At 42.5% G+C, this 15,720-nt stretch overlaps 1 protein-coding gene across 1 annotated transcript in view; it reads right to left on the bottom strand.

The window, feature by feature from the left end:
• LOC115109838 (GDNF family receptor alpha-4-like) overlaps positions 1-15,720 on the bottom strand; it is a 31,131-nt gene that overhangs the window by 10,312 nt on the left and 5,099 nt on the right. Inside the window, exons 2-4 of the mRNA XM_065011050.1 lie at positions 1,568-1,843; positions 1,153-1,233; positions 120-465 (exon numbers count right to left, since the gene is read on the bottom strand). Coding sequence (XP_064867122.1) covers positions 120-465; positions 1,153-1,233; positions 1,568-1,843 — 703 coding nt within the window. The remainder of the gene's footprint in view (positions 1-119; positions 466-1,152; positions 1,234-1,567; positions 1,844-15,720) is intronic.

The raw sequence follows: 15,720 nt of genomic DNA, 5'->3' as shown, positions 1-15,720 counted from the left end.
CTAAAACAGAAAGTGGTAGTAGCTCATTGTGGCCTATGTCCCAAAAGAGAAAAGTAAGTAAATAGGTGCAGTACATTACACATTAACAGTATGTTGTGTTATTAGAGCTTCTAACTCACCTGCACACATAGTCAGCCTTGCACATACTCATCTGTATGAGGCAGCTGGGTTTGTCTGAGCCCTCATAGGAGCAGCCGGGAACAATGGTTTGCCTGCGTCGCTCGGCGCACGCCATGTCCGTGCAAGGGCAGAAAAGCAGCTCATGTGTGTAGGCTGGAGGGACGCGATCAAAGAACCGGCGTAGGGCCTTATTACACTTGGCCTTGTTGCAGAGGCCCGACTTGGCAAAGGGTTTGATGCAGGCAGATACGTACTCTGTGCGGAGCTTCTGGCACAGGTCGTCAACGTTACACGCCTTGGCTGCGTCCAGGCAACGGTTAACCGTCGCCACGTTGGCCTCAGAGTCTGTTGGCGCAAGGAATAGGAGGAACCAGGAATCAGTATCATAGAATAAGAGAATGACCAAGCAAAATATTTTTGGTAAATGCTGTATCACCCATAGGTGATATATTGTTGAAACAATACAGATAGATAATCAGGTTCCTCTCTTCTAAGGTTAGTGGTATTTTTTGTTTGAATGCATTGGATTCTTTCCTCCGAGGAGGCACACCATCATACTGTAGTCCTAACCTCTTATATAAGTTATGGGTAGATATATTTGATGGTTAGAGCATATTTAGAACATTCGATCCTAATTTGAATTTCCAAAGCATGAAACAATAATCTCATTATAAGTGAATCAACACATTCAGACATAGTCTTGAGGGAAATTGCCATTTAAAAGTAGTAAACGTCTTGAGAAACCTAAATAATTATTGACGGGTATTCATTGTTCCTCTGTACTTCTCTTCCTGCAAATGAAAATGTTAAAGCAGATGTAAATGAGATGCTTGGAAGCAAAACCACATTTTTTATAATGCTAATTGTATTAATTTTTAACTATGCCTCCAGGATACAATGTGGGTTATTCTACGCCTAAGGCTGCCCTCCAGGGGGACCTAAAAGATGGTGGTTTATTTTCAACATGAAACCTCTGGCTCATGGTCAAAAGTTTGCGGTAACATCAAAATAAACCGAGGTCCATGTACTTACCAGCCGTGATGGAAGCCAGACGAACGGAGTCGTAGTCTCTCTCCACGGCTTTGTAAGGGTATCTCTCTACCAGGTTGAGTCCTGAGGGGATACGGAATGACACATTATATGACACAGTAATGACACTATCCCTTTGGAGCGAATGAACAGGACTTGCACATTGTTCATTTCCTGTAGTTGTTTATTACGACTCCTGCAGGTTAATACAGCAAATACTCCCCCTCTCCAAGGACCTTCAGTAATTTGTTACACGGTGACGCCAGGTGTGGTGACTGATGACTGACTGTGTGCCAGGCATCATGACTAAGCTGCGTCAGCCAGATTGTGTTGTGGGTAGAGAGTTAAATCTGTAACCTGTGTTACATAAATGGACTTGGCCGCCATTCGATACAAATGACAGAGCTACGTTGCTCACCGTGTATGACAGACTGATGGAGACTCCAGTAGATGCTGAGGCAGTTCTTCTCCTTCTTCATGCCCCGTTTGCACTGGCAGCCATGCAGGGGGCTGGAAATCAGGGCTGAGACGGCATTGGCGCACTGGCTCCGGGCCCCGGGGCCCAGCTTCATGCTGCCGTCGCCCGCCACGCACTGACGCAGGGTCCGCAGACGTGGGCTGCAGGTCTCGTCGCTGGAGCACGAGTCCCCCGCCACCAGACAGTCTCTGCCTGAAGACAGGACCTCATGCAGGGCTACAGGAGAGAAGGGGATGGGGAGGGTGGTGGAGAGAAAAGAAGAGTAGAAGGCAGGGAGTGGAGAACAATTATGATTCCGTACACAGGTTATTTCAGGTCACGGTTTCAATTTTGGAAGCCTAATTTCTCATTATGCAGATCACCCAACCCATCACCTAAACCACTTGTATAATCCAATGAAATGAAAAGCATGAGGCTTGTGAAAACATCTGATGAAATGTTGAAAATATTTGACTACTGGCTATCTGTTGGTTTCTGTTGGTCTATTACACCATTCTCCGTTCTCTGTCCTAAAAGATGTTTGAGACTGAATTGTGTCACTGACCTACTCACTGTCCTACTATCCCATAATGTCAAAGTGGAATGATGTTTTTAGAATTTTTAACTAATTAATTAAAAACCAAAAGCTGAAATGTCTTGAGTCAATAAGTATTCAACCCCTTTGTTATGGCAAGCCTAGATAAGTTCAGGAGTAAAAAATGTACTTAACAAGTCACATAATAAGTGGCATGGACTCACTGTGTGGAGTAATTGCATTTAACATTATTTTTGAATGACTACCTCATCCCTGTACCCTACACATGCAATTATCCGTAAGGTTCCTCAGTTGAGCAGTGAGTTCAAAACACAGATTCAACCAGAAAGACCAGGGAGGTTTTTCAATGCCTCGGGCAACTATTGGTAGATGGGGACCAATGGTGACTTTAAAACAGTTAGAGTTTAATGGAGAAAACTGAGGATGGATCAACAGCATTGTAGTTACCTCACACAATACTAATCAAAGTGAAAAGGTGAAAAGGAGGAAGCCTGTACAAAACTAAAAAATATTCCAAAACTTGCACCTATTTGCAAAAAAAAAAAAAGAGGAAATAAATTAACTTTATGTCCTCAATACAAAGTGTTATGTTTGGGCCAAACACAACACATCACTGAGTACCACTCTTCATATTTTCAAGCATTGGGGTGGCTGCATCATATTATGGGCATGCTTGTCATCGTCAAGGACTAGGATTTTTGGGGGGATAAAAATAAAGGGAATCGAGTTAAGCACAGGCGAAATCCTAGAGGAAAATCTAGTGCAGTCTGCTTTTCAAAAGACTCTGGGAGACAAATTCACCTTTCAGCAGGACAATAACCTAAAACACAACGTCAAATATACACTGGAGTTGCTTACCAAGATGGCATTGAACGTTTGAGTCGCCTAGTTACAGTTTTGACTTCAATCATCTTGAAAATGGCTGTCTATCAATGATTAACAAGCAACATGACAGAGTCTGAAGAATAAATAAAAAGTACTAACAAGTACAATCCAGGTGTGCAAAGCTCTTAGAGACATACCCAGAAAGACTCTCAGCTGTAATCGCTGCCAAAGGTGATTCTACAAATGTATTGACTAGGGGATACTTATGTAAATAGAAGACATTCTATTTGATCCAGTCCTTGACTCTACGACAGGGTCGAGGAAAATTGGTAAATTATATTATTTCAGACTAATAAAATGTTCAGAGAAATAGAATTGGGGATGATCTTAGACCATTCCGCCAAACCTTCATATCAGCTCTTCAATTCAAACCACAGGTTTTCAAAGGTGTTCAAGTCCGGAGACTGAGATGGCTGTTGCAATATGTTGATTTTATGGTCACTTAACCATTTCTTTGTGGATTTTCATGTGTGCTTAGGGTTATTGTCTTGCTGGAAGATCCACTTGCGGACAAATGTCAGCCTCCTGGCAGAAGCAACCAGGTTTTTGGTTCAAATCAGGGCCGCCTGCAGGCATAAGCGGTCACTTAGATCCCCTGGCTGTAAGGGACTCAGTCCAGTGCAACTTTGTTGGTAGAGCATTTCACTTGCAATACCAGTGTTGTGGGTTTGGTTCCCACAGGGGACCAGTATGAAAATGTATGCACTTACTCTCCCCGCCCTGTGCACCTGGGCCCTGGACTTTGACGGGCCGCGCCTAGGTGGTGAGGGTAGGAAACAACATCTCCACCCCGCTGATCCTCAACACTGGGGCCCCACAAGGGTGCGTTCTGAACCCTCTCCTGTACTCCCTGTTCACCCATGACTGGTTGGCCATGCACACCTCCAACTCAATCATCAAGTTTGCAGACGACACTACAGTGGTAGGCTTGATTACCAACAACGACGAGACGGCCTATAGGGCGGAGGTAAGGACCCTCAGGGTGTGGTGTCAAGAAAATAACAGAGGGAGCCCCCCCCATCCACATCAACGGGACAGTAGTTGAGAAGGTGGAAAGTTTTAAGTTCCTTGGCGTACACATCACGGGCAAACTGAAATGGTCCACCCGCACAGACAGAGTGGTGAAGAAGGCACTACAGCGCCACTTCAACCTCATGAGTGGGTCACTTGAGTGGGTTGAGTCACTGATGTGATCTTCCGGTCTGGGTTGGCGCCCCCCCCGTGGATTGTGCCATGGCGGAGATCTTTGTGGGCTATACTCGGCCTTGTCTCAGGATGGTAAGTTGGTGGTTGAAGATATCCCTCTAGTGGTGTGGGGGCTGTGCTTTGGCAAAGTGGGTAGGGTTATATCCTTCCTGTTTGGCCCTGTCCGGGGGATGTCATCGGATGGGGCCACAGTGTCTCCTGACCCCTCCTGTCTCAGCCTCCAGTATTTATGCTGAAGTAGTAGTTTATGTGTCGGGGGGCTAGGGTCAGTTTGTTATATCTGGAGTACTTCTCCTGTCCTAACCGGTGTCCTGTGTGAATTTAAGTATGCTCTCTCTAATTCTCTCTCTCTTTCTTTCTCTCTCTCGGAGGACCTGAGCCCTAGGACCATGCCTCAGGACTACCTGACATGATGACTCCTTGCTGTCCCCAGTCCACCTGGCCGTGCTGCTGCTCCAGTTTCAACTGTTCTGCCTGTGATTATTATTATTTGACCATGCTGGTCATTTATGAACATTTTAACATCTTGCCCATGTTCTGTTATAATCTCCACCCGGCACAGCCAAAAGAGGACTGGCCACCCCACATAGCCTGGTTCCTCTCTAGGTTTCTTCCTAGGTTTTGGCCTTTCTAGGGAGTTTTTCCTAGCCACCGTGCTTCTACACCTGCATTGCTTGCTGTTTGGGGTTTTAGGCTGGGTTTCTGTACAGCACTTTGAGATATCAGCTGATGTACAAAGGGCTACATAAATACATTTGATTTGATTTGATGAGGCTGAAGAAATTTGCCTTGTCATCAAAAACACTCAAACTCTTTCAGATGCACAATTGAGATATCCCGTCGGGCTATATCACCTCCTGGCATGGCAACTGTTCCACCCACAACCGTAAGGCGCTCCAGAGGGTAGTGAGGTCTGCACAACACATCACCGGGGACAAACTACCTGCCCTCCAAGACACCTACACCACCCAAACATCAAGGACAACAATCACCCGAGCCACTGACTGTTCACCCCGCTATCATCCAGAGGGCGAGGTCAGCACAGGTGCATCAAAGCGAAGACCGAGAGACTGAAAAACAGCTTTTCTCTCAAGGCCATCAGACTGTTAAACAGCTATCACTAACATTGAGTGGCTGCTGCCAACATGCTGCCTCAAATCTATAGCCGCTTTAATTTAAATACAATTGGTCACTTTAAAAACTTTAAACAATGCCACTTTATAATGTTTACATCAAATCAAATCAAATCAAATGTATTTATATAGCCCTTCGTACATCAGCTGATATCTCAAAGTGCTGGTATCAAAAGCATACCCTACATTACTCATCTCATATGTATATACTGTACTCTATACCATCTACTGCATCTTGCCTATGCCGTTCAGCCACCGCTCATCCATATATTTTTATGTACATATTCTTATTCATTCCTTTACACTTGTGTGTATAAGGTAGTTGTTGTGAAATTGTTAGATTACTTGTTAGATATTACTGCATGGTCGGAACTAGAAGCACAAGCATTTCGATACACTCGCATTAACATCTGCTAACCATGTGTATGTGACCAATAACATTTGATTTGATGTTGCTCTGGATAAGAGCGTCTGCTAAATTATTAAAATGTAAACAACTCAACTTACTGTTAAGAGTTAGAGTAGTAGAATACAGAAGTTAACATTTGTTTGTGCATCAGCAGTTCTCTTGTTTTGTCAGTCGCTGACAGTCAATTAGCCATGTCAGCTGACAATTTTTAGATTGGTAAGTTAGTCTAGCCAGTTAACTAAACTTGTACTAATCATGGCCGAATAACGACCCAGGGGCCCTTACCTGCAGGGGGCACCCATTGATTTTGTTGGTCACTTTGACTCAGATATCATTACATACATCATGTAAAAATGTGTATAATTGCAGGAAATTAGCTTTAAAACAGAAAAACAAATTGTCCAAAATCCCAAAATAAATGCTTAATTGGCCACAAATCAACATTTTGCAATGGCCATCTCTGCATCAAATCTGTGGTTTGAATTGAAAAGGGCAGTCCATAAACGCAGACTAAGTAAATCAAGCATCTGGAAATATTCTGTATAAGATCCCTCCCAATGTGTTCTCCAATCTCATAAAACATTTTAGAAAAAGGTTCAGAGCCGTTGTCCTTGTCAGGTGAGGTATTGAAAGCTATTGAAAACAGGGGTGTTCATTTTGACCCTTACCTTTTTGAGAGAAACAAAAATTGCTTGTTGAACACAACTGTATTCTTTGAGCAATTGCATTAGTTTAAAATTATAACATTTCCCAGTTTTTTATAGCTCAGTCTGAATTATTTATGATTTTATCATTTTCAATCATTTTTCTCTAGGCTGTCAATAATTTTGGACCCACTGTATGTTTTGTGTGGAGCATTCAGAGGACATAAAGCCTGTAACAGCACTGTAGATATATATCTACCTCGGCTGTGTCCCAAGTCCTTTTAAGGCTCTCTATCTGTCTCAATACGGCGACATGACAGCTGGCAAAATGAGACTTCTATCTTCAAGTTTTTTTCTGAATCTGCTCTTTCTGTAGAAGGATTAAGCAGGGATAACCGCACTTGATACAACCCTGGCCGGTGGTGCACTCATCAAATGAAACGCAATGAGACAATACATGATTTATACCCGACTTCCACATACCCTTTCTTTTCCATGCTGCTTTGAAGCATATTAATGAGGGATTTTCAAATACAATTCATTAAGCTACTCTTCATATCAGAAGCTTCTAAAGCCATGACATAATTTTCTGGAATTTTCCTAGCTGTTTAAAGGCACAGTCGACTTAGTGTATGTAAACTTCTGACCCACTGGAATTGTGATACAACACTACTCCATAAGTGAAATAATCTGTCTGTAAATAATTGTTGGAAAAATAACTTGTGTCATGCACGAAGTAGATTTCCTAACCGACTTGCCAAAACTATAGTTTGTTAACCAGAAATTTGTGGAGTGTTTGAAAAAGTCATAATGACTCCAACCTAAGTGTATGTAAACTTCTGACTTCAACTGTATATGTATGTATGAAGAATTGAAGTCGGAAGTTGTTTACAGACAGATTATTTCACTTATGATTGACTGTATCACAATTCCAGTGGGTTTACATACACTAAGTTGACTGTACCTTCAAACAGCTTGGAAAATTCCAGAAAATGATGACACGGCTTTAGAAGCTTCTGATAGGCTAATTGACATCATTTGAGTCAATAGGAGGTGTACCTGTGGATGTATTTCAAGGCCAACCTTCATTCTCAGTGCCTCTTTGCTTGACATGATGGGAAATCAAAAGAAATCAGCCAAGACCTCAGAAAAACAATTGTAGACCTCCACAAGTCTGGTTCATCCTTGGGAGCAATTTCCAAATGCCTAAAGGTACCACGTTCATCTGTACAAACAATAGTACGCAAGTATAAACACCATGGAACCACGCAGCCGTCATACCACTCAGGAAGGAGACGCGTTCTGTCTCCTAGAGATGAACGTACTTTGGTGCGAAAAGTGCAAATCAATCCCAGAACAACAGTAAAGGACCTTGTGAAGATGCTGTCGGAAGCAGGTACAAAATGATCTATATCCACAGTAAAACGAGTCCTATATCTACATAAGCTGAAAGGCCGCTCAACAAGGAAGAAGCCACTACTCCAAAACCGCCATAAAAAAGCCAGACTATGGTTTGCAACTGCACATGCTGACAAAGATCGTACTTTTTGGATAAATGTCCTCTGGTCTGATGACACAAAAATAGAACTGTTTGGTCGTAATGACCATCGTTATGTTTGGAGGAAAAAGGTGGAGGGTTGCAAGCTGAAGAACACCATCCCAACCATGAAGCACAGGGGTGGCAACATCATGTTGTGGAGGTGTTTTGCTGCAGGAGGGACTGGTGCACTTCACAAAATAGATGGCATCATGAGGGGGGAAAATTATGTGGACATCAGTTAAATCTTGGTTGCAAATGGGTCTTCCAAATGGACAATCACCCCAAGCATACTTCCAAAGTTGTGGCAAATTGGCTTAACAACAAAGTCAAGGTATTGGAGTGGCCATCACAAAGCCCTGACCTCAATCCTGTAGAAAATGTGGGGGCGGAACTGAAAAAGTGTGTGAGAGCAAGGAGGCCTACAAACCGGACTCAGTTACACCAGCTCTGTCAGGAGGAATGGGACAAAATGTACCCATCTTATTGTGGGAAGCTTGTGGAAGGCTACCCAAAACATTTGACCCAAGTTAAACAATTTAAAGGCAACGCTACCAAATACACTCAATTAGTATGTAAACTTCTGACCCACTGGGAATGTGATGAAAGAAATAAAGGTTGAAATAAATAATTTGCTCTACTATTATTCTGACATTTCACAATCTTATAATAAAGTGGTTATCCTAACTGACCTAAAACAGGGATTTTTTACTTGGATTAAATGTCAGGAATTGTGAAAAACTGAGTTTAAATGTATTTGGCTAATGTGTTTGTAAACTTCCGACTTCAACTGTATACAGACAATACCAGTCAAAGTTTGTCACACCTACTCATTCAAGGGTTTTCTTTATTTTTACTATTTTATACATTGTAGAATAATAGTGAAGACATCAAAGCTATGAAATAACACATATGGAATCATGTAATAAGCAAGAACGTGTTCAACTGGTGTTCAATGACTGTGTACATAGAGCAGCAAAGGGGGGTGAAATGGAACCGAGGTCTGCAAAAACCGGTTGAATCAACATTGTTTCCATGTCATTTCAACAACAGAAAAATTAAATGTGGTGACGTTGAATCATGTGGAAAACTGATTGGATTTGAAAAAAAGTAATCAACAAATTTTAAGGACCCAACTTTTAACCCTCATTTTTCACCAAGGACGTTGTGGCATTTGTTGATTTCACATTTGAATTCGCGTTAGTTGACAACTCACTCAACAAAATATAAATCAAAACTAGATGTTGAAATTACATCTGTGCACTGTGGGTAACCTTGCCTGAGTCCTTAAGACTTAAATTAGCTCCCCAAGCCAATGTCTAGACATTCATTTAGTGGTTTTACAAAGTCTTGTGGTATACAGGATACCCAACTTCGAACCCAGTCGGTCACCAAAGCACCACATGCTTCACAACAAAGATGTTCTATGGATACCAAATAGATAGAGAGCAAATTGTAGTTTTAGTAGATGAGTCTGTCACTTTGTTAAATACATTATTGATCCAAATGAGGAATTTGTTTTGTATATACAATACAACTTTACCTCATGATCTCAAGGCATGTGAGCCAAGTTGTGTGGAACTAACTTCCTGAGACGAAAGGAGATCCCACAACAATAACTCCAGTCAACACCACCACCTACAATCGTCATGACAACAACAATGCTCCATTTGAACATGCTTCCTCCATTTCTACACTGTGGGAAATTGTGGAGCAAATTTACACTGCGAAAGTTCTATCAATTCCCCACCGACACACTGTTCGATGAGGGGCACCTAAAACGGTCAGGTATCGTCAACATCTTTCTATCATGTTATGTGTAAGTGTAACAACACTGTTCGTTACCTTATCCCCAATAGGAGTATTGACCCTGAGTCACACCATGGCACTTGTCCTCTATTCAACCAAAGTCAGCTAAGCTCATTGGATAGACTAATGTTAGCCCTTGTTGAACAAAAAAGTGGAATCTCAAAAGCGAGCCAACTGCTCGGAAGGACAGATGGTCAGTTACAAATTTGAGGCAAAAGTCCCAGCCCTTCTCTATCACAATCTGTGTCAGTTTGTGCTGCCTGGGCAGAAGTTGTAATAGACCCCATACTTCATGAATGCAAATGAGGTGCTTGATTTGACATTTCCAATAAGCCCCATCTCAATGTACCAGTGAGTTTAGCCAATTAACCATGTCAGTAATCAATGCCTTCAGAGCCTTAGTTAAGTCCTCAGTTTCCTTGCCACATAAATCATGGGTGAGATTAGCCGATCAGTTAGCCAGATGCACTTAATGGCCCACTTCAGCAGAGATCAAATGGAAAAGGAAACTTAATGAACTCTGGTGGAATGTTCACCTTGCCTAAACCTTGCCTCCCTCTTTCCAACATACCTACAAGGCAGTACGGCTGTGAGGAAATGTATCGGTGTACTTAATGCCTATCAGAAAGAGTTTTAGAACTCTGAATATACAATTACCGAGTTTGACATAAAAGCCATATTCGGGCGGGATTAGTTTGACTGGGGGAGGTCGGGTAATGTCATTCTTTGCACGAGCACAAAACACCACATTGTAATTTTAGTCGCATGCGAATTTGCCATTTCAGTTATTTTTTTTACATGGAGGGAGAGTACCAATTCCAGCAAGTAAAAAAAAAACTGTTTGTCGGGTAACTCCAAGGTCTTCTGATAATACTAGTCCTTTGCGTGTTGCCATCCATGTGTTTGACAGGTGCTGCTCGCAGTTTGAGCAAGAAAACAATAACTGCTTTATATAAATTGATGCTTGAAACAAAGTACTGTGCATACATTTCATATGACTGGCCTACATTTATCAGCTTTCACAGTGAATACTTTTGTTTTGCCTCCTTCACATAAAGTTCATCAGGCTGTTGATTGTGGCCTGTTGTCCCACTCCTCTTCAATGGCTGTGCAAAGTTGCTTGGAACTGGAACACACTGTCGTAAACGTAGAACCAGAGCGTCACAAACAGGCTCAATGGGTGACATGCTTAGTGAGTATGCAGGCCATGGAAGAACTGGGACATTTTCAGCTTCCAGGAATTGTGTACAGATCCTTGTGAAATGGGGCGGTGCATTATCATGCCGAAACATGAGGTTATGGTGGCAGATGAATGGCATGACAATGAGCCTCAGGATGCCATCATGCTATCTCTGTGCATTCATATTGCCATCAATAAAATGCAAATGTGTTTGTTGTTCGTAGCTTATGCCTGCCCATACCATAACCCCACCATTGGGTACTTTTTTCACAACGTTGACATCGCTGACCCACTCAACGCCATACACGCTGTCTGTCATCTGCCTGGTACAGTTGAAACCATCCGTGAAGTGCACACTTCTCCAGCGTGCCAGTGGCCATCGAAGGTGAGCATTTGCCCACTGAAGTCGGTGACGACGCCAAACTGCAGTCAGGTCAAGACCCTGGCGAGGACATTGCGCACGCAGATGAGCTTCCCTGAGACGGTTTCTGACAGTTTGTGTAGAAATTATTCAGTTGTGCAAACCAACAGTTTTATCAGCTGTCCGGGTGGCTGGTCAGACAATCCAGCAGGTTAAAAGCTGGATGTGGAGGTCCTGGGCTGGAGAGGTTACACGTGGTCTGCGGTTGTGAGGCCGGTTGGACATAGTGCCAAATTCTCTAAAACAACATTGGAAGTTGCTTTTGGTAGAGAAATTAACAATACATTATCTGGCAACGGCTCTGTTGGACATTGTCACACCCTGACCTTAGTTATCTTTGTTTTCTTTATTATTTGGTTAGGTCAGGGTGTGACAAGGGTGATATGTGTTTTTGCCCTGTCTCAGGTTTTTGTATGTTTATGGGTTTTTTCCAGTCTAGGTGTTTTTATGTCTAGGGTTGCCTAGATTGGTTCTCAATCAGAGGCAGCTGTTTATCGTTGTCTCTGATTGGGGACCATATTTAGGTAGCCATATGCCTTGGATAGTTTGTGGGTTATTGTCTATGTATAGTTGCCTGTGTCAGCACTCGTTGTGCATAGAGTCACATTCGTTTTCTATAGTTTGTTAAGTGTTCTTAATTTATTAAAAGAAGAAAGTATTCTCATCACGCTGCGCCTTGGTCTCCTCTATACGACGAACGTGACAGACATTCCTGCCGTCATCATGCCAATTGCATGCTCACTCAGAACTTGAGACATCTGTGGCATTGTGTTGTGGGACAAAACTACACATTTTATAGTGGCATTTTATTGTCCCCAGCACAAGGTGCACCTGTATAATGATCATGCTGTTTAATCAGATTCTTGATATGCCACAACTGTCAAGTGGCTGGATTATCTTGGCAAAAGATAAATGCTCACTAACAGGGATGTAAGCAAATTTGTGGCCAAAATTTGAGAGAAATACTGTATGTTTTTTGTGCATATGAAACATTTCGTGATCTTTTATTTCAGCTCAAGGGACTAACACCTTACATGTTGCGTTTACATTTTTGTTCAGTATACATAACCAACATCTATAGTAATACTAAAGTATCAGTGAGAAATCTTTCACAACCATCCAAACCCAAATAAACAATGCTGGATCCTTGTTTGTTACTATTTAATCTAGCCTACTGGTATGGGTCTGCATATCTGATAGGTCAGGAAAAGTATGAGTCAGCGTTGAACTTTTTTATTATTACTTTTTAACCTTTATTTATGCAGGAAGTACCGTTGAGGTCAGAAATACTTATTTTACAAGTCAGACCTGGAAAATGCAATACAATGGGAAGGGGTGGAAGGAAGTACTTTGAGAGACTTCTTCAATTGAAATGTAGATTTCCTCTAATTTTTGAATCCCTGCTGGTCTTATTAAAGTCCTTAATAATAAACTCAGCAAAAAAAGAAACGTCTCTTTTTCAGGACCCTGTCTTTCTGTCACGCCGTTTTATTTCTCTATTTGGTTAGGTCAGGGTGTGATGTGGCGTGGGCATTCTATGTTTTGTTTTTATCTGATTTTCTATGTTTTGGCCGGGTATGGTTCTCAATCAGGGACAGCTGTCTATTGTTGTCTCTGATTGGGAACCATACTTAGGTAGCCCTTTTCCCTCCTTTCTTTGTGGGAAGATAACTTTGTTTGTGGCACATAGCCTTAAGCTTTTGTCGGCGGCATCCTAATAAAAAGGACACTAAAGAGGCCTTTCTACTGACTCTGAATATCACCAAAAGAAAGATGCCCAGAGTCCCTGCTCATCTCATCTGTGTGAACGTGCCTTAGGCATGCTGCAAAGAGGCATGGGGACTAAGATGTGGCCAGGGCAATAAATTGCAATGACCGTACTGTGAGATGCCTAAGACAGCGCTACAGGGAGACAGGACGGACAGCTGATCGTCCTCGCAGTGTCAGACCACGTGTAACAACACCTGCACAGGATCGGTACATCCGAACATCACACCTGCGGGACAGGTACTGGATGGCAACAACAACTGCCCGAGCTACACCGGGAACGCACAATCCCTCCATCAGTGCTCAGACTGTCCGCAATAGGCTGAGAAAGGCTGGACTGGGGGCTTGTCGGCCTGTTGTAAGGCAGGTCCTCACCAGACATCACCGGCAACAACGTTGCCTATGGGCACAAACCCACAGACGCTGGACCAGACAGGACTGGCAAAAAGTGCTCTTCACTGATGAGTCGCGGTTTTGTCTCACCAGGGGTGATGGTCGGATTCGCGTTTATTGTCAAAGGAATGAGCATTACACCAAGGCCTGTACTCTGGAGTGGGATCGATTTGGAGGTGGTCCGTCATGGTCTGGGGTGGTGTGTCACAGCATCATCGGACTGAGCTTGTTGTCATTGCAGGCAATCTCAATGCTATGCATTACAGGGAAGACATCCTCCTCCCTCATGTGGTACCCTTCATGCATGCTCATCCTGACATGACCCTCCAGCATGACAATGTCACCAGCCAAACTGTTCGTTCTGTGCGTGATTTCCTGCAAGACAGGAATGTCAGTGTTCTGCCATTGCCAGCGAAGAGCCCGGATCTCAATCCCGTTGAACATGTCTGGGACCTGTTGGATTGGAGGGTGAGGGCTAGGGCCATTCCCCTCAGAAATGTCCAGGAACTTGCAGGTGCCTTGGTGGAAGAGTGGGGTAACATCTCACAGCAAGAACTGGCAAATCTGGTGCAGTCCATGAGGAGGACATGCACAGCAGTACTTAATGCAGCTGGTGGCCACACCAGATACTGACTGATACTTTTCATTTTGACCCCCCCTTTGTTCAGGGACACATTATTCCTTTTCTGTTAGTCACATGTCTGTTTAACTTGTTCAGTTTGTCTCAATTGTTGAATCTGGTTATGTTCATACAAACAATTACACATGTTAAGTTTGCTGAAAATAAATGCAGTTGACAGTGAGAGGATGTTTCTTTTTTTTCTGAGTTTAGTAGTACTTAGCCACTGGAAAGACAAATTAAAGGATTGAGTGAGTAATGAATCATCCAAATGTTCTTGAGCTTTCCCAGAATGCTTTGAGCATAAGGCATCTAATCATGGGTACCATTATAGTATCCACATGCACCACTTGAGATTCCTCAGACATTTATGTAGCTATGTGCCTACAGCCTTATTTTGAGAACTAGAAGCATATGTGAGGGGTATACCTTATATTATTTTGTGAATCGATTTGGTGATGCTAACTCACAATGGTGCTGCGTGCTTGATTGAATCATTAACTTGGTTTCCCTTTTAATTCCCAATGAACGTAATCTGCAGATATTGTTAAAAAATAAAAACTAGATTTATATTTCCTTCATCATAATATGACATTAACCCTGTGTGCCCAAAAAGCCTTTAGGCGTTACTTTGTCGTGTTTTTATCCTTGATTCTTAATGTATGTAATGTCTCTGGCTGGAGCAGCATACTACTGTTAATTATCTAATAAAAGTAATAAAATCAGCACACTGTACAGTAAAGAGGGGCTGCAGAGAATGACTTACTGCATTGAGCTTTCTTGAAGCCCCTCTCTACTGTGAAGTAATATGATACTGTTTGGCCACAAAGGATTAACATCAGGGGGTGTGGGGTTGTTTCTTGTAAATTAAATCTTGTGAATTGGTGCACAGGATAAGACAATATTTGCATTTCTGGCACACAAAAAAACATGAATTACAGACATCAAAGGCAAATAGATGGCTTTTGAAGAACTGAGAATGAAAAACACTGAAGTCCTCATAAAATGGAGGCAATGTCAGCACTACTCAATCTCCATATTCAACATCAAACATATTCTGGTATGCTGGAGAGGTAGCCAAAAGGAAAGACAGATTAACCTGCATTGCTTTTACAGAGAATAAACGTTTCTCACGCTGATTTTCATGGGGAAATGTGTCCTCATGCGATATTATAGAGTAGATTTGAGAAATGCTTTTTGTCAACTGCAACATTAGACTCTTGAAAAAAGAATGCACTCGTAAACTATAGCCATTCAATAGCGCTGTGACTTTCAGCATAGCTACTATGCCTATACAATGGCAATCCAGGAATGAAGGATGACTGTGCGATGGGCATGGACAGTCACATGAATCAAAGCAATTGAGCACCTGAAAGGAAATGGTACTATAGTTTAGGGTCTCTCATACTCGGTCCTGGGGACCCCACTGGGTGCACGTTTTGGTTTTTGCCCTAGGACTACACAGCTGATTCAAATAACCAACTCATCATCAAGCTTTAATTATTTGAATCAGCTGTGTGGTGCTAGGGCAAAACCCAAACGTGCACCCAAGGGG

Source organism: Oncorhynchus nerka, linkage group LG26 (genome assembly GCF_034236695.1).
Source record: "Oncorhynchus nerka isolate Pitt River linkage group LG26, Oner_Uvic_2.0, whole genome shotgun sequence".
Lineage (NCBI taxonomy): Eukaryota > Metazoa > Chordata > Actinopteri > Salmoniformes > Salmonidae > Oncorhynchus > Oncorhynchus nerka.
Note: the sequence above shows the minus strand (reverse complement) of the source record. Positions and strands in the feature narration are given on the sequence as shown.